General features: G+C 46.5%; 1 protein-coding gene across 2 annotated transcripts in view; it reads left to right on the forward strand.

Annotated features, from left to right (window-relative positions):
- Positions 1-15,145: 15,145 nt before the first annotated feature.
- The window catches only part of LOC128110092 (calpain-8), a 76,097-nt gene continuing 66,848 nt past the window's right edge, over positions 15,146-24,394 (forward strand). For both annotated transcript variants that reach the window (XM_052737864.1, XM_052737865.1), the window contains exons 1-2: positions 15,146-15,382; positions 21,523-21,592. In XM_052737864.1, coding sequence (XP_052593824.1) covers positions 15,146-15,382; positions 21,523-21,592 — 307 coding nt within the window. The remainder of the gene's footprint in view (positions 15,383-21,522; positions 21,593-24,394) is intronic.

A 24,394-nucleotide genomic window follows, 5' to 3' on the forward strand; every position in this document is an offset into this window, starting at 1 on the left:
GCAAAAGCAGAGGCATGTAACAGCAGGCTTCCTCTCCACATCTTGTTTCTCGCTACAGGCCTGGAACGACACCGTTAACTATGCTGTTTAGATTGTCTGTGTCCTTGTCTGTATTTATCTGTTCATTTTACCAGTCGCTAAAAGTATTGCATTAAGGTCTCACACTAGGACATTATAGTTTGCCCTTTTGACCTGTAAAATTTTATTCCACGTATTCTGAGGCTGTGTTGAGTATACAGAATCAAAGTGATTACTATATCTTCTCGATGAACCTATCTGTTATTGTCATGAAAGGGCTCTCCTTATCTCAAGGGCTTGTTTGCTTTCAAGGTGGCCTCTACGATAGTAGCACAGCTCTTCCCACTTCCTTAGTATCTCTTAGCATTTCCCCTGTCCTTGCTTTTTAACCTTTAAGCTGCATCACTTTCTGTTGTTTTTAGCCAGCATGGAGAATTAATGAACTGATTGGTTTTTAGTTCTGGGGCTGGAACCGAGGGCTCTATTGATTAGTTTTTATTGTCAATTTGACATAAACTAGAGTCAGCTGGGAAGAGGAACCTCAAAGGAAGATTGCCTCAATGAGATTGGCCTGTAGCAATGTCTGTGAGAGGTTGTCTTGATTGATGTTGGAGAGTCCCACCCTCTGTGGGCTGTGCCATCCTTAGGCAGGTGGGTCTGGGCTGCACAAGAAAGCTAGCTGAGCAAGCCAGAGGATAAGCCAGCAAGCAGTGTTCCTCCGTGGTTCCTGATTCCTGGTTCCTGTCCTGAGTTCTTTCCTGATTTCTCTCAAAGCTGGACTGTGACCTGGAAATGTAAAAGGAAGTAACTCTGTAAACCTTCCCCTCCCTAAGTTGCTTTTGGGTAGACTGCTTTATCACAGCAACTGAACAAAACTAGAATGGACCTTGAACACATACTCTACACTGAGCTACACCCCAACAAATATTTTGTTTTCAAAATGTAGTTATTTAGACCTGACAGAACTACCAATTTATTGGTGTTTAAACTTACTGCTTTCTTTTTTACTTGCCTCATTGATTGTATGTTCTTTTTCTTTGTGTGTGTGTGTGTATGTGTGTGTGTGTTTTCTTTTTGATCAACTCTTTAAAATTATTCTTTTTCACCAGTAGGTTGGTATGGTGGTTTGAATAAAAATGCTACATGTTACAATCCACAGGCCCAGAGAAGCTAAGTAACAAGGAGGGTTCAAGGGTTGGGGGAGACACATGGATCTTCCTAGGAAGGGGAAATAGAACAGACATTGTGGGTGGATGGATGTGGGAGATGGAAACAGGAGGAATCAGGTGGGGGGAATGGAGGGAGAGAGTACTGGGAGAGACAACTAGATTTGGGGGGCTTCTAGGGACAAGCTAGAAACCTAGTACAATGAAAACTCCCAGGAATCTACAAAGTGACCCCTGCTAAGACTCCTAGTAAGGGGGGATACGAGGCCTGAACTGGCCATCTCCTATAACCAAGCAAGACTTCCAGTGGAGGGATTGGGACAGCAACCCAGTCATATAATCTTTGACCTGCAATTTGTCCTGCTTACAACTTGCGCTGGGGTAAAGGTGGTGCAGAAATTGTGGGAGTGGCCAACCAATGACTGATCCAGCTTGAGACCCATGCCATGAGACGGAGCCCACCCATGACACTGTCTGGGGGGCCAGGACCAAAAGGCTAGGTAGCCCAGAGACCTAGGATAAAACCAAACACAACTGAAAAAAGTCAATAAAATAATTTCTAATGATATTCTGCTATACACATAGACTCATGTCTAGCCCAATTGTCATCAGAGAGGCTTTATCCAGCAACTGAAGGAAACAGATGCAGACCCACAGCCAAACATTAGGCAGAGCTTGGGGAATCCTGTGGAAAAGGGAGAGGAAGGATTGTAGGACCCAGAGAGGTTAAGGACATCTGAAGAAATCCCATAGAATCAGTTAACCTGTTATCTTAGGGTTTCTATTGCTAGAAAGAGACACCATGATCACAGAAACTCTTATAAAGAAAAAAACATTTAACTGGGGTGGCTTACATTTTCAGAGGATTAATCCATTGTCATCATGGTGTGACATGGTGGTATACAGGCAGACATGGTGCTAAAGAAGTAGCTGAGAGTCCTACATCTTGACTTGAAGGAAACAGGAAGTGATCTGTCTCACTGGGCATGGCTTGAGCACATATGAGACCTCAAAGCCTGCCTCCACAGTGATACACTTTCTCCAACAAGACAACTCCTACTCCAACAAGGTCATGCCTCCTAATAGTGCCACTCCCTTTGGGGGCCAATTTCTTTCAAACCACCATACCTGGGCTCAGAGGGTGACTGAACCAACAACCAGGGAGCCTGCATGAGACTGACCTAGGCCCTCTGCATATATGTTACAGTTGTGTAGCTTGGTCTTCTCATGGGACTTCTAATAGTAGGAGCAGGGGCTGTCTCTGACTCTTGCCTGCTTTTGGGACTGTTACACCCAGATCATGAAGACCCCCAAATACCACCATGAAGATCAAATCCTGTATTTAAAGCAAAGAGCCTTTATTTCAAGCTCGAGCTTAGACTCTCTGTCTGTCTGATGCAGTGGTGAGAGCAGAGATCACCGAGCCTAGGTGGGGTAGAGTTTTTATCATAGTAGAGGTTGGGGGTGAGGGGATTTCCAGGGTTCATGACCCTGATTGGCTGACATTTGTCTAGGGGTGTCTTGGCAAAAGGGGAATAGGTATGTGCTGGGCTCAGGCATCTGGCAATCATATCTAACAGTTGGAATGTTTGGAATGTCAGGTACTTATCCTTAGATGTTGGCCTGGGTGGTGGTCAGTTTATGACTTTTCCTAGGTCCGGGTGCTGCCTGACAATAAACCGAAACTCAGGCCTAGTTTTTAGCTGGTTTTTATGGAGCCTGTCATGGCAGCAGTGTAGCCAAGCTGCTGCTTGGGTTTCATAGGGACCCTTTCCTTCATGCTGGGTTGCCTCATCCAGCCTTAATAGGAGGGGAGGTGCCTAGTCTTACTGCAACTTGATATGCCATGTGTGGTTGATATCCTTGGGAGGCCTGCCCTCTTCTGGAGAGAAACAGAGGAAGAGTGGATTGGGGATGGGGTGGGAGGACTGGGAGGAGTGGAGAAGGGGAAACTGCAGTCAAGATGTATAAACAAAATACAGGAAATATAAACAAGGCAAGCAAGGGCAGATTCTATATAGTCCCCAGACATTATCTGTGATTGTAAGCAGCAGATTCAACACAAGAATACGATGAGTGGACATTTCAGTCAGAAAAAAAAATGGCCTCCATAGGCTCATAGGGAGTGATGCTATCAGGGGATTTGACCTTGTTGGAGCAGGTGTGGCTTTGTAGGAGGAATTGCATCACTAGAGAGAGGGCTTTGAGCTCTCAAATGATCAAGCCAAGTTTAGTGTGACATTCACTTCTGTTGCCTGTGGATCAAGTTGTGGAACTCTCAGCTACCTCTCCAGCGTCATGTCTGCCTGCATGCTGCCATGCTCTCCACCAAGACAATAGTGGACTAAACCTCTGAACTGTAAGCCCACCCGAATTAAATGATTTCCTTTATAGGAGTTGCCATGGTCATCGTGCCTCTTCACAGCAACAAATCCCTAAGACAGTTGGTTAGTTCATTGTTCTGTTATTTCTTGGTGGTCATTAGACCATAATGTCAGTGGTTCAGGGGTTGAGAAATCCCACTGAATCTCCTGACAGTTACCATAGAGGTTTGGTTAGATTCAACTTGTTTTGGGAAGAAGACAGAGTATCTCACAGGTGGCTCATGTTGTCACCCTGTCTTAGCACATTGCAAGGCAACAGTGTCCCAGGTGCAGATGCTCAGAATGACGATGAGGCTTGGGTGTCTCGGCCCGTTCCATCCATCCCAGAGCTTCTTATTAACCTTTCATCTAATCATGCCAGCACCCTTGGTGACAGCTGCCTACGTCCATTATGTCATTAAAGGCTGAAAAAATGTTGACTTCTGTCACCTGTTCCCTGATTGGCTGTAGTTCTTCCATAAGGAGAAACATTCATTATCAATTAGTATTATTCTTAACTTAAAAACATTTATTTATTTGAGACAAGGTATCACTATACAGCCCTGGCTGGCTTGGGACTCACTATGTAGACCAGGTTGGACTGGAACTCACAGAGATCCACCTGTCTCTGCCTCCTGAGTTCTGGGATTAAAGGTATGCATTGCCACACCCGGCAATTTAAAAAAGATTATGCATATCTGGTGTTTTGCTTACATGCATGTCAGTGTACCATGTGTGTGCTGGTGTTCACGGAAGCCAGAGAGGGTGCTGGATCCCCTGGAACTGGAGTTACAGACAGTTGTGAGCTGCCGTGTGGGTGCTGAGCATTGAACTCAGGTGCTCTGCAAGAGCAGTCCTCTTAACCACTGATGCCATCTCTCCACCCTTTATCAATTATTTGATTACCCTGGAATACAGCCCATGCATGAAAGCCAGGGAAAATGCATAGTTCTTTCCCTTTATCAATTTTCAGCATTCTCCAGTCACTTAAAATGTGCTTAAAATATGCTTTGTAGGTGTTTCCCAAAGCACCAGTAGCAACTACCCAGTGAGACAAGAAGAGAGGTTGCTACAGAGCTAATGCTAAACCAGGCAGTTTTAAGCAAGCCCACAGGCTTGTTGGGAATGAACTGGGTCCTAGGGGGCAGCAGAGACCGCCAGCTGCTGCAGGGGGAGCAGCTTGGTTTCCGTACCTTCCAACATTTATTACCACTGATTTGAGCTAGCCAGAATCGCCACTGATCTAGCGTGCTGTATTCCTGGGATCTCTATAGAATACCCCTAGGTCCTTGCTACAGGATTCCTGGGAAGAGGGGATCTCCCAGGGATTGCCAGTGGGAACTCTGTAGTTCCCATGGGGAATCTTGTCTGTGACAAGACAGCAGCCTAAATTAGTCCAAGTCTTTGGGAACATCCAACATGCTGTAAAGTAATGCCTGACCCTTTAAGCCAGTGGTTCTCAACATGTGGGCTGCAATCTCTCTGGGGTCTGCCTATCACTTATTTACATTACAATTCATAGCAGTAGCAAAATTACAGTTATGAAGTAGCAATGAAATGATTTTATGGTTTGGGGTCCCCAGAACATGAGGAACTGTATTAAAGGGTTGCAGCATTAGGAAGGTTGAGAACCACTGCTTTAAGCAAAGCCAACACAGTATCTTCATATCTTGGTATTAGCTGAGGCTAACGAGTTCAGAGTTTGATTCTGCTATGGATGGCCAATGTGAGGAAGCCCCATTTCCTCATCTGCAGAACATGGCTGATGGTGGAAGGCATTGCACAGGACTGATGCACCAACAGGCCGTGGTACAAGGAAAATCCCAGCTTTGCTTTTTGAGCTGGTCTCACTATATATCATTGGCTGGCCTGGAACTTGCTATGTGTAGACTAGGCTAGTCTTAAACTCACAGGGATCCTCCTGCCTCTGCCTTCTGAGTGCTGAGTTTAAAGTGGCCATGCACCACTATGGCTGGCCACTTTAATTCCTCTTACAATCAAATCAAACCAAAACAACAACAAAAAACACAAATCTTCAAATAAAGCTGGCAGTTAAAGGGAACACACCACACTTATGTTTCCAACATATCACCCAGAACCCCCTCTGGGGGGGTTCATATGTTGCTAGTGGCAGAGCTTCTAATGGCTTCTATGATGGTTGGCAAAGTGGCCCTGACTGCCTGTGGTGCCACCTTTCATAGAGGAAGGCAAGGCTGGCTGCTGGGAGTGCTCATACACTGATCCCTGAGTGTGGAAATGGGCAGGGCTCTCAAGGCTGTAGCTGGAAAGCTACTGTCCTACATCACAACAACCAATTCTTGGCTTAGTAAATGACCTTTAGGACCCATGTGGCATGGTTCAAAGAAAGATCTGGGACAATTAGGATCTCCCCTCTTGGGAATTTGGGTTGAGAAAAGAAGGAATCCCTTGTCGCTTAGTAGAAAGAGAGAGTTGGCACTGGACAGACTGTGATGGACCAGTGGGAAGTCCAAGTTGTCCTGGGGCAAAGGCAGTGAGTGTCTCAGGGGGCTAGCTGAGAAGAGGACTGGACGAGATGGTTGGCCCAGGCCAAGGCTAGCTGATGGGGGAGCAGTGGCATCAGGACCCACAAGTCCTGCTAGGCCCCTGGAGCTGTGATTAGTCATTTGAATAATCCACCTTCTAAGTCCTGGAGGCCAAGTACCATGAAGTCTCTGGGCCCTGACTTCCTATTCCCGTAACTCTGTTTAATCCAGCTTTTTGCCCTGCATAGTAGGACGTGGCTGGCCTGTAGTACACAATCAAGCTGCAGTAGTTTAAAGATGCGCCCTTAGGCCCTCTCTTTAAAGGGAGAGGCTAAGACCTCCCTGACTGCAGCAGGCTTGACACAGCCATTTGCTTTAATAGTAGAATACATCGTAAGTAATTGTGTGTCACTTCATGCTCTGCCTTCTCTTGAGATCACGTGGCCTAGAATAAGGCAGTCCCTGTGTCATGAGGACGCACAAGCAGCCCACAGAAAGCCCCGTTGAGGAATTGAAGGATCTGACTCACAGCCATGTGTGTGAGCCATCTTGATTTGAGATCCTGTCACTCTACTCACACCATCCATTATGGTGATATTTTATTTGTATTAAAATGTTATTTGTATGTTAATAAATAAAGTTGCCCGGGGGTCAGAGCTATTAGCAAGCCATAGGAAAGCAGGGCAGTGGTGACGTACTCTTGTAATCCCAGCACTTGGTAGGCAGAGCTGGGTAAGTCTCTGTGTGTTCAGGGATACAGCCATTATTGGATACACATGCCTTTAATCAATACCAATCATGGAAAACCTGGAGGCCTATACAGACAGGCCGTGAGGAGGCAGTCATGGGGTTGGGTTTACAACCAATGAGAAGGCAGAACAGGAACTCTATATAAAGACTTTAACACAGGGGTAACTCTGGTTCGGAGAGGTAGGACCATCGCAGGAGGAAGGGTAAGGTTTTAGCTCTTAGCTCTGACCTCTTGGCTTTCTTCTTTGCATTGTTCTGTGTTTCTTATTTAATAAGAAGGTTGGTTACATCTACAATCCATTAACTTTAGCCCCTTCCCTCCCCAACATCTTCTCAGAGATGCAGCCCCTTGAGGACTCTCCAGGCTAAAGTCACCCCTAAATTCATTCCCCTCAAAAACTGTGAGATAATAAATATTTGCTGTTCTAGACCATTAAGTTTGGGATAATTGGTTAGTATACTAGATAAATCATACATATATGGATTGGTCTCATGTTAAATTGGCAATTACTGACTCAAATGACCCCAGATACTGCCTTCTAGAATTATGTCTCTTGTTCTTTCTCTTGGTCTCAGTTTCTCTCCCTCTCCCATCCCTCCCCACCTCACCACTGCATCATTTCCACTCTTCCCTAATGGCTTGAATGTCTATTTCCAAGAGAAAGTCAAAGCAATCAGAGTTCCCAGGCTCTGTGCTCACATCGCCCTTACCCCTGGATCTGCCTTCATACCTGTGGCCTGCCGTGCTCCTGGCAGAGGCCAGCCTCTCCCCCATGCTCTAGGTATGGTCTCTTTCTAGGGTCTCCTTCCTTGGATCCACTCCACCATCATTTTCAGGAGGAAAGGTCACTGTCCTGTGTTTAATTTGCTACTTGCAGGTCAAATGCAAGGAGGACTCAGAGTCAACATTAGGTGAGTGATATCAGTGGCTCCACAGGGTCCTGGCCCATGGTTTTCCCTGAAAATCTACCTGGAGGGACAGTACGGAGGAGACAGTGAATACATACATTGCTTTCCAGAAACTTTATTATGAAAGAAAAGTAGAAGCCAGATGTGATGGCTCCCATCTAGCACTTGGATGGCTGAGGCTGCAAGATCGTCTACCTTTTAAGCTCAGTTTGAGTCATATAGTGAGTTCCAGATCAGCCTGGACAAAAGAGTAAAGCCTCTGTTTCAAAAAGCCAAACTGAGTGGTGGTGATAGTAGTGGTGAATGATGCAGGTATGTCCATGACCACTCGGCATCAGGGACTAAAGGCAGGGAAGTATGACAGTGAGAAGTGCCCACCAAGAACAACCTCCACATCCATGTGAATAGCCTGAGACTGCATGTAGAGTCTATAAAGAGCTTGGGACTGGGAGACACTCTAGCTCCTGTCTCTATGACCTTTTCTAAAACCATAAGAACCCCCAGCTCAGTACAACTTCTTTCCTAGTGAGTGGCTTCCTTCCAGAGGAAATAACAGCAACTCCCCATTTTCTTAGACTGTGAATTCTGAGCTGCCCCGGTGTGGGGGAAATGAGGTTAGGCTAGTGGGATCAGGGTCATCACCATACTGTGAGTCATGGGGAACTTTCCCTGCTTGTCTCTGTTCACAGCCTACCCTGCTTCTGACCCCAGATCTGGGGTTCCCCTCACATTGACTGATTCTCCAGTACCAGCTGTGTGTCTTATATTTTCTTAGATTCTGCAGGCCCCCTGAGGTGAAGGTTCAGACCTACAAGGCTGCCTCCTCTTTAGGTCTCATCGCTAGTGTTGGGTGGTACCCTTTGTGTTCATTCCTGTTCAACTTGGTCAAGTTTAAGAAAATTATCTTTTGTGACAAAATCTTGTCTTGCTGTATAGCCCAGGCTGGGCTCAAACTCAAAATCCATTTGCCTCATTCTCTTAAGTAATGGATTCATATTACTTTAAGTGTGCCACCACTCCCTGTACAACTTGGTCACAAATGAAGGTTCCTAAGACACTCATCTCCTCATTGATTTAAATAGCTTATCTGACTTGACTCAAGGTAGGGTGTCCACTTAGTGTAGAGGAATACAACTCGTAAGTAGCCTTTTGGAACACATGCCGGGGCTGAGTGTATGGGGAGGGGGCTGGAGCTTCCAAGCCTTCTTAGATATCCCACCTTCCTATCATGCCACATGGTCCACAGCCTGGAGGCTTTCCAACCACACCATTGAACTTATAATGCATCCAGGATGGAGATTAGTTCAATCGGTACTTTCCTTCCTGGGGGATAGGACCCTAATGCAAGTTCCAGGCTCCTGATAGCCTCCTTGGTTTTTATTTGTTTATTTAGTTTTTTTTTATTTTTTGATTTTTTTACTTTTTGTGACTACCCCTGATCCAGAAGCCCACCCAGAGACACCCCATTAAAAGCAAAGATGCATTAACACCCAGGAAATTCCAAGGGATTTAGGAGCTCTGTGTTAGGAACTTATATCAAAGACTTGGTATTGGCATCAAAGATGCTCCTACTATCCCTAATTGCTTGGGAAATTCCAGGGCTTTTGGGAACTCTGTGCCAAAAGAAAAAAAAGAAGGAAAGAAGGGAGTGAGGGAAAGGAGATAGAGATAGGTAGATGGCTAGACAGATAGATAAATTGTTTTTATTTGTACAGTAGTATGTACAAATTTCATATGTACGGTAGCATGTAAGAACCCTGGCCACATCTCTTTCTCTTTACCCATCTCCCGTCACCCATGGCCTCACAGGGATGGAAGCTTAGGAACTAGTCTCCCTTTTCTTCAATCCTGCGGCCATTACCTATTTAGGCTGCCACCAGTTCTTGCCTGATTCCCAGAAGCTGTCTTCTAATTATGAGAAAATGTCCTTGTTAGGTAATACCCATCAGGGCCCCTCAGTGTCTCTTCATCTTGTAGCTCCTCTACTGCTCTGCAGTGCATCATATTCTCTTAGTGTTGGGTGCAGGATTCTTTCTCAGTGCCATGCTGTGTGCAGGGTCTTCCTCACCACCATGCTGTGTGCAGGGTCTTCCTCAGTGCCATGCTGTATGCAGGGTTCTTCCTCACTGCCATGCTGTGTGCAGGGTCTTCCTCATGCCATGCTGTGTGCAGGGTCTTCCTTACCACCATGCTGTGTGCAGGATTCCTCACTGTCATGCTGTGTGCAGGATTCTTCCTCACTGCCATGCTGGGTGCAGGGTTCCTCACTGCCATTCTGTGTGCAGAGTCTTCCTCACTGCCATGCTGTGTGCAGGGTTCTTTCTTCACTGTCATTGTTATCCTGCTCCTCACAGCTCATAGGCTTGTTTCTCTACTGCCTTTTTCCAAAATCCCTACCCTTAAGCCCTTTCATAACTGGAATGCTACCTGTTCCCTGAATATCTCCTTATTACTCACCAACCTCAGAGTCCATCATTCTGTCCTTGAGTGCTACCCCATCTTGCTATGGCACTAAAGTTTGGTAGGGACAGGCTACATTTATTTGTCCTTTATTCCTCTGCCCATCTGGACCCCCCCTGCCTTCTTAGTGTTCTTGTGGACAGTCCATCCCATCTCTGCCTGTTATCCAGATGCCTTGGAAATTGTGGATCTTAGTGGTGAGAAGATAACAAAATATCAAATCAGAAGATTCGGTCTCAAATTCACTATATGAGTGATCTTGGGCAAGTTTGGCTGTGGAGATGCTATAAGTCTGATCAGCCAACTGATGTAAAAGCTCTGTGTAGACCTAGTTTATTCCAATGAATGGTTTACCACCCTCTCTTAGCCATAGTGGTTCAGCAGGACCTGCATTGGCCACTGGAGGGCAGTCTCAGCCAGTCTCCCACCTGGGCTTGATTGGGTCCCTTCTTGCCAGGGATAAGGGCCTGAAGTATATATAACTCCAAGCTGTCATGAGTGATCTCACAGACCTGGTGAGGGATACACCCCAATACTATCACTTGATCAGCTTTCTCTCTCTCTCTCTCTCCCTCTCTCTCTCTCTCTCTCTCTCTCTCTCTCTCTCTCTCTCTCTCTCTCTCTGGTGTGACTAGAAAAGGTTCTGGGCACAGTCCCAAAACCCTGCTGCATAATGGACCATTTGATGTCCTGGGCAGATGGGAAGCCAGCCTTGTACTCAGATCATGGCATGTCTTCCATTATGTAATATTTTCCTTTCTTATTCCCTCATACCCTTCTCCCTCCTTTGTCCTTTCCTCCCCACACTCTCACCCTCATTATTACGTCATCTAGTCTTGTACCAAATTCACTCTGTAACTCAGGTTGCTTTAGCCTCCTAAGTGCTGACATTCCAAGCAGGAGTCACAATGCCCAGCTCTATTTAGATTTTGTGTGGAGATATACTCCACATCATTGTTTCCGACATACATTTAAGGTGTGACTTTTAGTTGTACAGTCATCACCTCTAGCTAAGTCCATCACTACAAAAAGCTGTGGACCTTGTAGTAGTCAGTCCCAATCCCCCCTTTTCCCAGTTCCTGGCTGTCACTTTCTGTCTCTATGGCTTTACCAGCTTTGGAAGTCTCATGTAACTAGACATGATGGTTAATCTTGATGTCAACCTGACTGGATTGAGGAGTGCCTAAGAGATGAATGAAGCATTCTTGGGTGGTGAAGACATTTCTAGAGACTTAGGGGAAAAAACCTGCCTTGAATATGGATGGCTCCATCCTGTAGGCTGGGAGCCCAGAAAAATGGGAAGGACAAAAGGGAAGGCCTTCTAGAGAGCAGCCATTCTTGCTCTGGGACTGCCATGATGTAAGTCATGCTGCTGTCAGGCCCTCCCTGCCATAAAGGATGAAAACTTTGAAACTTGATTGTTAGGTGTTTCATTACAGTGACTTTGAGAATGACATGTCTTTGATAATTAGCTTTGTTTAATTTGCATAAAGTTTTCATGCATGCGGCAGTATTTCACTCTTGGGGGATGGAATTCAGGGCTTTGCTGGGTGTTGTACTGTGAGCTACCCTTCCCCTCTGCCAGCCATTAGGTCTTGCTGGGTCATCTGGGCTAGCCTTGAGCTCATGATCCTCTTGCCTTTGCCTCCCAAGTGCTGAGATCCCAGGTATATGACACCACACCTAGGTGCTGCACTCCTTTTAATGACTAAACGCTATTCTGTTCTTTGGATGTACTACATTTTGTTGATCTACCTATTGATTGGGGTCTGCTTCTTTCTGTTAAGAAGAACTCTTTGTTGTACAAGCATCCATGTACAAGGTGTGAGCGGGCATATACTTTCCATTTTTGTTCAGCTCTTGCTAACTTTGGAGTGCTGCTGGGAGTTACCATGCAACTCCACATCTGGCATTTTGCAAAAACTGCCAGACTGTTTCCCAAAACATCTGTACTGGTTTCCATTTTTGCCAGCCACATATGAGAACCCCAAAATGCTCTTGACACCAAGTCCAACCCCTGCTTTCCTTAGCATTCTGAACACAGGAGGCTCAGGGGACGAATCTGCCAGCTTTCACCCATCCCTTTTCCAGCACTGTAGTTACACAAGACAACAAGCTTTGCAAACTTTAATTGCCTGAGAAGCATACTGGGGCCCTTGGGTGCAACCAAGGTGATTCATCTTTCTCACTGAGGGGCTACTACTGTTGCCTGGCTCCCTGTGGCCATGGAGGGCTTGTCTGTGGGTAAGGTTCAGGGGCTGAGTTGGCTGATGCGCACTTGGGCTGTTTGCCAAGAGGTGTTCTTATTAAGTAGGGGCTGCCAGGCAGGTGTCTGCACAGACTCCTTGCCTCTGTAATGGATCCTGAGGCTTCCTGGCAGGGAGCTGGCTCTGTCTCTTGCAGCTGTCTCAGGCATGAGGTTGGGAAGACATCTGTCCAGATGGACAGAGACTGTGGGTGCAAGCTGCTCCCTCCTTGGTGCCTGGCTGGATAACAGGTAGACACTGGCTGTCTGATCAAGAGGGGCTGTGAGCAAGGCTTCCCTCCACTCACCATTCATTTCAGGACTGGGCAAATGAGGGCTCTATTTGCAGCAGGTCAGACCTGCCTGCATGGTGGGGAAGGGCTTGTTGGTATAGTATCTGGATCGGGAGTGAGGCAATTTAGGAAGGGGGAGTGGGAAGGAAGGATAGATGGCTAACCCCGAAGGAGCTCCCTCCCGGGGAAGCAAAATTACCAGCTGCGCTGCTTCTGTGCTTGGAGGAGGAAGGGCTTGCTCGTTTTTGTCAGTCTAAGGGGAATGCTTTGGGGAAGCACAGGGAAGAAACAGGCAGAAAAACATTCCCATGAGGCCTTTATTAATTAACTGGTGACCCTGCATGGGGTTGCCAGGTCTGTTATGTCTGGCTTAGATCTATTCAGATACTGGACATCTTGATATGTGGTTGTTTCTTCATGTAACGGACATTTAACTAAGTTTCTGGGAGTGTCCTGGGATCCAAGGATTGAAAGACAAATAAAGACCAGCCTGATGGGGCAGCGGGGCTTTAACTCACTGATTGCAGGAGTCTGTGCTGGGCAGGGTCTTGCATACTCATCTGATAGTGTAAGAGGGGGCGTGGCTGAATTTGAGGGATGGGGTTGGAGAAAAACCTTTTCTGGGGCACAGGTCTGAAGGATGAGCAGAGGGCAGAGCAGAAGAACATTTCAGTTGGCAGGAACAGCACGTGCAGAGCCCTGAGGAGGAGCAAGCATGCCATCCCATAAACAGAAAGCAAGCCTTCTAGGGGAGAACATGGAGGAAGGAGAGACATGGAGACAAGTGCAAAGTCAACAGGGCCAGTGTGCTTGGACGCCCACTAGCCACACAGAAGCCCCATTCCCTTCTAAGCTTGCTGGGGATGGTCAGATCTGGGTTTGAAATGGCCACATTGTTCCTGTGACTCATTGTCATCTTCAGATAATTAGATGACAGAGTCAGAAATAAGAACAAGCCCTTCCCCTCACTACCCTACTAATAAGCTGGGCTTCTAGAATCTTCAGTGTTCCAGGCAACTTCAAGGGATAGGATGGAGCTGGGGTTCTGTTTTAAAGAAAGACTGGGTCAACTTTGTGCATTGGTGAAAATTTGACTGTGAATGCTCAATGAACTGAACAGTGCGTGAGTCTTGATTCAAAGGAAAAGGGGTTTTGAGGGAATAAAGGGGGACTCCCAAGGCATAAGGGGAATCAAATCCTTCAGATAACTGACTTGAGCCTCTGAAGGTCAATCTGACCTTGTATTTCTGATGACTCCTTAGAAACCAAGTTCTTTTCTTTTCATGCATGGAGAGGTGAATGTGCTTTCTGCTCACTCAGAATTACCTAGCACAGGGCTGAACACACGGCTTACCATCAGTATGAAGGTAAACAGTTGCAGGTCTCAGAGACCATCTGGTTCAGAGTCTAGTGTGAACCTTTGTGTTAGAATCATCTGAGGGGTAAAGGTCTAAAGACTGTAGGTTCTTGCATCTTACCCTAGATCTACCAAACCATGATTATTTTATATTTTATTTTATTTCATTTTGGAGACAGGGGCTCATGCAGCCCAGGCTGGCTTTGCACTCAATATGTAGCCCAGGATGGCCTTGGATTTCTTATCATTCCATCTCTACCTCTGAATGTAGATTCTCCTGCTTGTGTGGCAAAGCCCTCTACCCACGGAGGCGTCTTACAGCCCCCAGAACTCCCTCAGAGATGGTGGCGAGGGTTCGGGCTCTTAGAGAGCCTGTGCTGTAAGTAAGAGGTCCAGAGAATTCTTGTCACACTGTATTAGTTGCCTGTGTTTTCTGTAACAGATAAAAACACATGCAGTGACTATAAAGAGCAGACGTTTCGACTGGAGAAATGGCTCAGGGGTCAAGAGCACTGGCTGCTTTTCTGAAGGACCTGGGTTTGATTCCTAGCACCCACATGGAAGCTAACAGCTGTCTGTAACTCCAGTTCTGGGACTCTGACGCCCTCTTCTGGCCTCCAAGGACACGGCACACCTGGAGTGCACAGGCATACACGCAGGCAAAGCACCATACTCATTAAAAGTAAAAAGAACGCAGGGTTATCCTTTTTATGTTCTGGAGGCTCACAGTTCCAAGTTATTTCCACTGGACTAAAACCAAGGTCTGAGCAGGGTCACTCCTCACAGAGGCTCTGGGGGAGGACTCAGCCCCTGCCCTACCCAGCTTCTGGTGACTTCTGATATGCTCCACCTATGGCCTCTGGATAGTTTGTGAACAGCAGGAGAAGGTGGGGCAAATTTACCTGCACCTTGGGTACATATTTGATCCTGTTTATGATTCATGTCCCTTTGGAGCAGGGCCTCCCTCGGGTGAAAAGTTTACACGCCCCGCCTCCCTGCATGCTGTCTTATAGGGCAGATGTCTGAGAGGACACAGAAGCCCTGCTTTCCTGTCCATCCTACAGAACTCACAGCCAGGCTATGGCAGCCCTGGCAGCTGGAGTATCCAAGCAACGTGCAGCTGCTGAGGGTCTTGGCTCTAACCAGAATGCTGTAAAGTATTTAGGCCAAGACTTTGAGACCCTGAGAAAACAATGCTTGAACTCAGGGGTCCTATTTAAAGATCCGGAGTTCCCAGCATGTCCATCAGCTTTGGGCTACAAGGACCTTGGACCCAGCTCCCCCCAAACTCAAGGCATCCTATGGAAGCGACCCACGGTAAGGCGCAGTTGAACGTCACAGATGGTGGAGGGTTGTCACATCTGGTCAAGAGTTAAGTAAGTGTCAGTGGTGGATTTTATTTTATTTTCAGATTCCATAGTTCTGACTCCACCTTGCTTTCTAAAATTATTTCTAAGGAAGAACATATGCAGGTTTGGAGCTGGACAAGGTAGGTCTCAGCAGTGGCTTTGCCAGTGTGGCCTTGGGCAGATGGCTTAATCTCGCTGAGCTTCATTTTTTCTGCCCTTAAAATGGCACTGCTGGAACCATTGTGTTTCAGTGTTGTTATGAAAACTAGAAATTAATCTCAGAGGGTAATTGCCCTGCATGTAAGAGGCACAGAATGCATGGTACTTAGGACTGCATAGTGCCCCCAGGCCAGCACATGGGGGAACAAACCCAGGTTGGGTACAGTCAGCTATGGGCAAACTGTGATGGCATCACTGCTGAGAGGCAAAGGGTTACTGAAGGTCATGGAAGGTTCCATCAGGGTTGGAGAGTGGAGAGGAGAGGTGGAAGCCATCCTAAAGGGCATGGGTGTGGTCACTCTGTGGTCTTGATTTGCATTTCCCTGATGATTATGGATGCTCTATCTTTTCATCTTTGCGCTTATAGATCACTGGTGTATCCTTTAGAGAAATGCCCGTTCAAGCTCTTTGCCCATTTTTCAATGGTTCTGTTTACTTTTTGTTTCTTTGTTTGATTTGCTACTTTTGAGGATAACTCTTTGTTTAGTTTGGGAACTGTCAATTTTCTTTAAATCTAGTAATTCAACAAATTAAGGTGTTTTATTTCCTTGTCCACATCCTGAAAGCCATCCTTTTTACTTCTACACTTCCCCAAGCTCTACATACAAGGGAAAATATGTATTATTTCTTTGTGAATTGGGCTCATTTTACTTACAATAATGATTTTTGCTCCTGTTCATTTTCCTACAAATGACACCATTTTTGTTTCCTTTATAGTGAATGATACTCCATTGTATACACACACACACACACACACACACACACACACACACACACACACACACACACCCCTCCCCTGCATAAATATACAGTATTTTTTTATTCATTCATCTGCAGATGGTACCCTGACTGATTCTATAACATGGCTGTTGTGACTAGTGCCACAATGAACATGGGTGTTCAGGTGTCACTGTCTTAGCTGACTGTGATTCTTTTGGATATACACCCAGGAGGAGCATGGTTGTTTTGTTTCTGCTTATTCTTAAGCTCCTAAGTAGTAGACTCTTGTTCCAAGGAATGGAAGACACATTTGTCTAGATGAAAGTTGTAAGGTCAGACCTGGATTCTCAAGAAGAACTTTCTGTTGGGAGGTTGAACTCCCCTAGGGCTTTTCTGTTTATGTGGGGCAAGAGCAGCAGCCTGCCCAAGGAGACAGTGGCTGGCCATGCTGATCCCGAGTGCTCTTAGCTCTTTGCCTCACCATCTGGGCTCAGTGTCCATCCCAAGCCCCTGTGATGTGCATAATGCCCAGTGTGAATGGACTTAGTGCAGCCTGGTCAATATTCTTTTCTGTCTGAAGTGTCATGTCCCGCCCCTCCCCCTAGGCAATTAAGCAGTTTATTGATCTGAAGAGGAAAAATGGAGTCAAGAGTGAAGTCATGCTGGGCACATAGTAAGGACCCCAGCGGAGAGACACATGGAGGGGTTGAATTGTGGGGAGGGTAATGGGTGGCGGCAGGCTCAGTTTGCAGCTTCCATTCTTTCTCCAGCTGCTACCTCTTGGATTAGTAGCTTTGGAGTTTCCAATTCAGTCATGATTTGCTGTGCATTTGTCCTGTGCAGGGAGGTGCCTTGAGGAGCTTTGGCTAGTTAAGGAGGGACAGAGAACAGGCAGACAGCTAAGAGACACTGGGGTGGCAAAGAACATGGGCTTGGGTGTCAGGTGGTCAAGGTTCTGGTCCCTTGTCTGTCACTCACTAGCTAAGTGACTGTGGGCGAGTTACTAACTTCTCTGAGATCCCATTTCCTCATCCATGAAGTGAGAACAGTAGTATTATCTACCTCCTTTGCTTATGAGGAAATCTGGATGAAAGAATATGTAAATGTGTAGAAAGTAAGTTGTCTCTAGATAGTCTTACATGACAGAGTGGCAAGAGAGAAAACTATTCAATGAACAAAGTGCATGGGTGCTGGGCACGGTGGGGAAGGGGGGGAGGGGGAGGGGCAGTGAAGCTTGACTGTGGAATTGGACAGGAAAATTATGAAAGACAATTAAGCTCGGGTTGGTGGAGAATGAAATTGTAGGTGAGATCAAGGAGAAGGTGCAGGTGTGAATCAAGGTGCTGGGCTGTGGAAGAACATTCAAGCAAGGGTGTTCAGAGAAGGCAGTGGTCCATGGTCATTAGAGCAAATGAAACATGGTGGGAAACAGGTGAAGCTAGAAACATTCAGTAGACCAGATCCTGGAGGGTCAGAAGTGCTAGGCTGAGTGATATGGTGATGGAGCGAGGATAGTGTCATATTGGGTTTCTTGACAGGATCCTTCAGAGCCCCTCAAATGCCAAACCAAGTCTACCAGTCACACTGTCCTGGAGAGCAATGTTTCTGAGTAGCCATCACTTCTGAGAGAGTGTGCCTTTACAGCACTTCCTAGCTTGAGTTCCTTACAGGAAATAAGGACTACTGTTTCCTGTCTTTCCGTTTTTCCAAGGCTAGTGCAAGACTTGGGTAGTTTGTGTTAAGGAGTGCTTGGGATCATTACTTGATGGCCAGGAAGCATCATCCTGAGCACACGTGACTGATGCTGAAGAAGAAGAAGCAGTCCAAAAATGTAGGTAGAAGGGGGCCCGCCTTTCTGTAGGGTCTCCATCTTTTAAATCTCTCCAGTTGCCCGCCTTTCTGTAGGGTCTCCATCTTTTAAATCTCTCCAGCTGCCTGTTTACTCATCTCTGTTTTGAGGTTTAATCGGGCAGAAAGCATACAGCAAGTTCTTGTGTCCTGCAGAGACCTTATATCCCTGTGAGTTTGTGAAGTGAGGACTTTCTGTGGCCCTTGAAGGATCCATGTAACATATCAGTCATGGCTAATTGTTTTTCTGGGTGGGGACATTTTGCATCATAATTAGTGAATGACATAGTAAGATGAACATTCATTCTACCTCCTTACCAACAGGCAGCGTTTTCAACTGCGGCCTTTGCCAGCATTCTCTCTTCTCACCCAAACCTAAGACTGTAGCAGAGCTTGGCAGACTTATTGGATATGATGTGCCCTTTGCTTCTGTCACACGGATAGTGTGACAGGGAATTGAGCAGAAAGGGCAGGGGTCACCTTGAAAGCACCAGCATCGTCTGTAGTTAGTAGTTGAAGGAGTGAGTTTGTATGATTTCCCCAATACTTTGTTCAGAAGGCTACAAACGACAATGACATGGGGCCGGAATTGAGGCTGAGGACCGAGTCCAAGGGTTCCTGGATTCCTAGAGTAAGAAAACAGGAGTCCACAGAGGAAACCAAGATGGCGTATTGAGAGATGTGACACTCAAGAGCTAGTGATGACACACACCACAGAGGAAGGCTTTTAGAGGGAGAGCGAGCCAATGGTAGCAGATGTTAAGGAGCAGCTAGTAAGATGGGGTAGAAAATGCTCGTTCTGGGGTTACTGGTGATGTAGTCGACTCTGTTTGATGGAGCTGCGAAGAAGGTAGATTTCATGGGAGTGATGGATGAATGAACTAAAAAACTACTTTTATTAATTCTTTGAGAATTTCATATATGCTTACAGTGGATTTTGATCATATTTACCCCCACTCCTCCCTCTAACTTTTTCCAGACCCTACCTCCCACCTTCCCACCCTGCTCCAATGTCACAAGTTCGTGAGTGCTGTGGTCCTGCCATGTTCAGAAGACACTGCTTTGCTCTGGTCCTCCCCAGCCACTGGCTCACACAATTGTTCTGACCCCTCTTCTCAGATGGCCCCTGAGTCTTGAGGGAGGGAAGAGTGATGTAGCTGTCACATTTGTAGCTGAGCACTCCAGTGGTGTGTAGTCTTGCACTTTGACCAGCTGTGACCCCGCTGCAAGGTTCTCTGGTGTGGAGATACAAGCTTAGGGGGCAGTTTGCCACTATGCCCATTTAGCAGAATCATAGAAGGCAGGGATGGTTAGATTTGAAAAAATTGTTTAAGGAGAGTCTTTCAAACCCCTAGTCAACACTTCCTTCCCTTCTATCTTGAAGTTATCTCCTTCTTTTTAAGGCACAATTTAAATTAAAAGATTTTCCAATCTGTTATTTTTTAATTAGTTTTTCAAATTCCTCCACCTTTTAGTTGTCAGGAAATAATGGACTAGAGGATTGGTGCTCTTTTACACCTGAGAGCAGATTGTAGCTACAGCTTTTATATTTAATATAGTGTGTGTGTGTGCACACGTGCATGTGTGTGTGTGTGTATGTGATGTGTATGTGTGTGTGGTGTATATATGTGTGTGTGTTTGTATGTGGTGTGTGTTTGTGGCATGTATGTATAGTGTGTGTGGGTGGTGTGTATATATGGTGTGTGTGTGTGTGTGTGTGTGTGTGTGTGTGTATGTATGTATGTATGTATGTGTGTGTGTACAAGTGTCTCATCAGGTGTGAAGACTGAAGGAGTTGGTTCTCTCTTTCCCCTATACGGGTCCTCAGGAATTGAACTCAGGTTGTCATGCTTGGTGGTAGATGCTTTTACCCAAAGAGCCATCCCTCTGGCCCACCATTTCCACTTGCCACCAGAGACTGCAAAAGATTAAAACAAAACGGAACAAAAATCAAAGCCCCTCCTCCCCCCGGAGGACTGGCTGAATGAGTCATGGTGCTTTTAATGAAACTTAAAAACTCTGTTTTATAAAAGATGTAAAAGGTACATGACACTCATACACGAGACAGAGACAGACAGACAGAGAGAGAGAGAGAGAGAGAGAGAGAGAGAGAGAGAGAGAGAGAGAGAGAGAGAGGCTAGAGATTGCATCTTGTCTTTCTCAGAATGCCCTGCCCTTAGCACTACTGGGGTCTGGGGTGCTGGGACAGTTGACAGTTAACTAGCAGAGGGAACAATCACAGAGAGCGGTCCTCTGAAGGAGGGGTTAGGACCCTGAGCTCTTCTCTCTCTCTCTCCTTTCTTCTTAGCTGGCAAGAAGCGATCAGGCCTCTTCTACAACACGTTCCTACCACGCTGTCTGCGTCACCACAGACCCCCAAACAGTGGAACTTCTCACGGCACTAGCTGGTCAGCCAGAACTCCTCCTAGACTTTTAATATGCACTTTTTTTTTCTTACTCTGTTTCCTAATAGTGTCAGCTCAATTTTCCTGTGTAAACCAAAAACACTTGGAGGCCAGCTTTTTCTCTTTTTCTTCCTTCACTTTACCATCCTCCCATCTCCCCTGCCTGCTGTGATATCACAAGACCCAGAGTGGGGCCCAGTAGTTCTTTCAGGGTAAACAAAAGAAAAAGATTGAACGCATGCCACCTAGTCCCTCCTTCTAGTCTAGGGTGACGTCACGTGTGAGCAGATGCCAAGTGGAAGCTGGCAAATGGCAGATATAGGCGGGCATATGACCTTATCAGATCTGAGTTCTCCTGTCTGGAAAGGGTACTTCCCTGACACCTCGTCCTTGATCTCTGACTTCCTCCTTTGACACCTTCAGGATCAGATCAGCTACAAGATCCTGCTGCTTAGTCACATGTTTAAGGAATGCCCACAGCATGCATTGCCTTTTGCCAAACAGCCCTCTAAGTGGCCCTCTGTGTAAAGAGGGGTGTTGTCCTAATGGGCAGGGTTATATCTCATTGTATTAGCATCTCAGCCTTTGCCTTTCTCCTACCACACCACACCCTGAAGCCTTTTCACACCCACATAGCTACACACCCATACACCCAGTGTGCAAAGTAATCAAAATCCTGGTCATTACAAGGGCTCTGGGCTCCGGGCTCCAGCTTACCGGTAGCTCTGTGACTCTGATGTCCTCCCTTCTCTGGTCTCAAAGACCTGCCAGAGGAGGAGAAGCATGCATATAGAGCAGTAGACAAGGCGCTAGACCTCTCCCAGGTCTGAATTCTGCACTGTGGGTTTTTGCTTACGCTGCCTCCACCGTGAAACAGTGTCCACTGACTTGTGTGTGTCTCCTAAACTGCTTTCAGGAATTGTGTCCCAACCCTCAGTTTATTGTTGACGGAGCCACGCGCACAGACATCTGCCAAGGGGATCTAGGTGAGTCACTGGGTTGAGTCCTATTTATTGAGGGTGAGTGTGAGCAATGAGCAACATCAGATTAAGCTGTTAGGCACGACCAATCAAACGACGCACACGGGGCTTCTGTTTCTGCGGCTGCTTGCTTCATGGTGGCTCTCATGCTGCAGCTACCTTCTGGCTTTCCTCAGCCAGCGGATTTCTGGCAGCTCATCGAACTCCTTTCACAACAGAGTGAAGAGCCGGGAGTGCAGAGCTGTAGTAGAAAACCTGGGACGTTTTCCATAGCTGTCCTTAAGCAGGCAGAGATTCCTGTGGAATGCCCCTGTCTGTGTGATGACAGCACAGGAGATGCCTCCATCTTTAATAAGAAAACACGATCTTATCTCTCCAGCCAAGCATTCTTTCCCAGGCCTGGGATCCTGGAATCAAGAAGTTCCTTTTAGGCGGGTGAGGACTCACGCAGGAAAGGGTACCAAGCCAGGGTGAGGTCCTGGGTTCAGTCCTCCAAACAGATGAACAAGGAACACACAAACAACTGCCCCCACAAAACAAACCAGCAAAACGAAACCGACCCACCATTTCCTCAAGTCTCATGTTCCTTTTAAGCCAGCAGCAGTTCGTTTGGGGAAATAATTTTATCTTTGTTTTGCATGTTCCAGGCTCTCTGGGGTGTAGCTCCACCGCAGAGGTCACGCTACAATACAAGAGGCCCTGGTTCAATCCCCAGCCCTAGGAATTTATCTTTGATGAGGGTGAAGTTTATCCTGAGTGGGCCTCAGACTGGCTAAGGCAGAGGTTGAGCATGAAGTCACCCACTACCCTCCATCTCTGGAATGTCTGGGTAGCCTGTGTGCCATGCCCACCACCCCATTATAGGTGATGGTAGGGATTGAATCCATGACCTGGTGTATTAGGCAGCTCTCTATCCACTGAGGAACATCCCTAAAAGAACTTTTTTTTCTTTTTTTTAATTTTAAAACAGAATATTGTTAGGGAGCAAAATTTACCTGAATATGTTTCAAGTTTTGAACAGTTCTTAACTGTTTAAACACAAACTAGGAACAACTGTTAATCCTGTTTCTTTAAAAGAAAAATAAAGATTGGCTCGTTAGGAATAGCGTGACCGGGAGCTTGTGTGACTACTTCTTCTTACTCTGAGAGAACATTCTCAGGGCTGGGACTGGGGCTGGGGCTGGGGCTGGGGCTGGGGCTGGGGCTCAGTGGTAGGGTGCTTGCTTAGCATGTAGGAAGCCCTAGGTTTAATCCCATCCAGAACACAAACAAACACATATCACTCTTCACAGGGCATGGCTCCACAGTTCCATTATACAAATATTTCAAAATATTTAAAATGTATATATCTTGTAAAATAGGAAGAAACATAGGCTCTCCTTTGTAAAAGGTTAGCTCTGTTGACCTCCAGCTCTCCTAACCTCAGAGTCTCTCTGATGGAAGTTTCTACAGGGAGTTGGGCAAAATTTAATAGGTTTTATGGCCCAATCGGATCCTCATTTGAAATGCTAGGCTTCTGTAGTGCCTTGCCACCTAGTTAGTGGGCAGCTACAAAACACAAACTAGAGATGAAAGCAAAAAAAAGAAGAAGAAGAAGGAGGAGAAGGAGAAGGAGAAGGAGAAGAAGAAGAAGAAGAAAGGGAGGACAGAAGGGAGGGAGGGGGGGACGCCACTTCATGAAAATAAGCAACAGCCCCCGTTCACGCCAGCCCCTTGACCTTTTGTTTCTTGTTTCTACCTTTCCTCTCTACTCTCCTCGTAGCAGCCAGGAAAACCTCTTTCTCCTCAGCCTGTGGGAAACCATCACGACTTGGACAACTGCAGGGCATTTGATTTTAAATGCTTCCACTGTTCTGTCCTTTAATGGGTCCCACAAATAGCTTAGTTCGAACTCAGGCAGCACAACTGGGGTGCCACACTCGAGTGCCCCACTCCCAGACACTCACGCCCTGCGTCTCTCCAGCTCTGGTGTGCGGCTCCCAGAGGGGTGAATGTGCTGACCTTTCGTATGCTCTGGGTGAGGACACTCTGCCCTTTTCCTTCAAGCTAAACAGTCAGCCTAATTTAGCCCACAGCCCAGGGAAACACAACTTTGAATGTCTGCCTTTAATGGCTCCTTGTTAGAGACCTTTTAACTTTGGGAAAGGCGGTTAATGAGTGCCTTTTCATTGATTGACTTGGTGGGATTGTCCTTTGATTACTGTTAAGCAAGGAGGTCCGAGGGTTTCCAGAAGGGGCTGGAGCGTTACCATGGAGAACGGATGTGGTGGATGGAGACCCAGGCTGGAAGAGCAGGGAATGAACCCAACTGGTTCTCTGATTCCTGCTCACATCAAAACAAGTGGAGCTGCCACCGTGGTGGCGAGTTTAATGACCAGAGCTAGAAAAGGGGGCTGTGGAGCACCTGCACAGACGGGACAGGTGCCTGAGAAAGGGCCTGGGTCTCTGTTTATCAAGATGGTATTTAGTAAGTAGAAAAGCAGGTGCTTCAAAGCTGAGGCAGCAACCAGTGGCGGAGTGACAGTCATTCTCATGGCCTGTGAGGTCTGAGCCAGGGTCAGTGTGAACTATGAGGGAAGATTCCTCACTGGATATAGCTCACCTTCCTGAGGGCCCAGGGAGCTTGCCACAGTACTTGTTGATTTGACTGGCAGAGAGTAATGTCTGCCTAATGTTTTGTTGGCATTCCAGAGTAGCTCACTGTTGGCACTGGGGTGTCTTTATTATTTTTTCTTTAATTAAAAATGTAAAAGATTTGACTTATATGATAAAAGAAGGCATTTATTTGTTCTTGTACTGGGGGTTGAA

This window comes from Peromyscus californicus, unplaced genomic scaffold (assembly GCF_007827085.1).
Source record: "Peromyscus californicus insignis strain IS unplaced genomic scaffold, ASM782708v3 Scaffold_14__1_contigs__length_90479793_seg_2, whole genome shotgun sequence".
In the NCBI taxonomy this organism is placed as follows: Eukaryota; Metazoa; Chordata; class Mammalia; order Rodentia; family Cricetidae; genus Peromyscus; species Peromyscus californicus.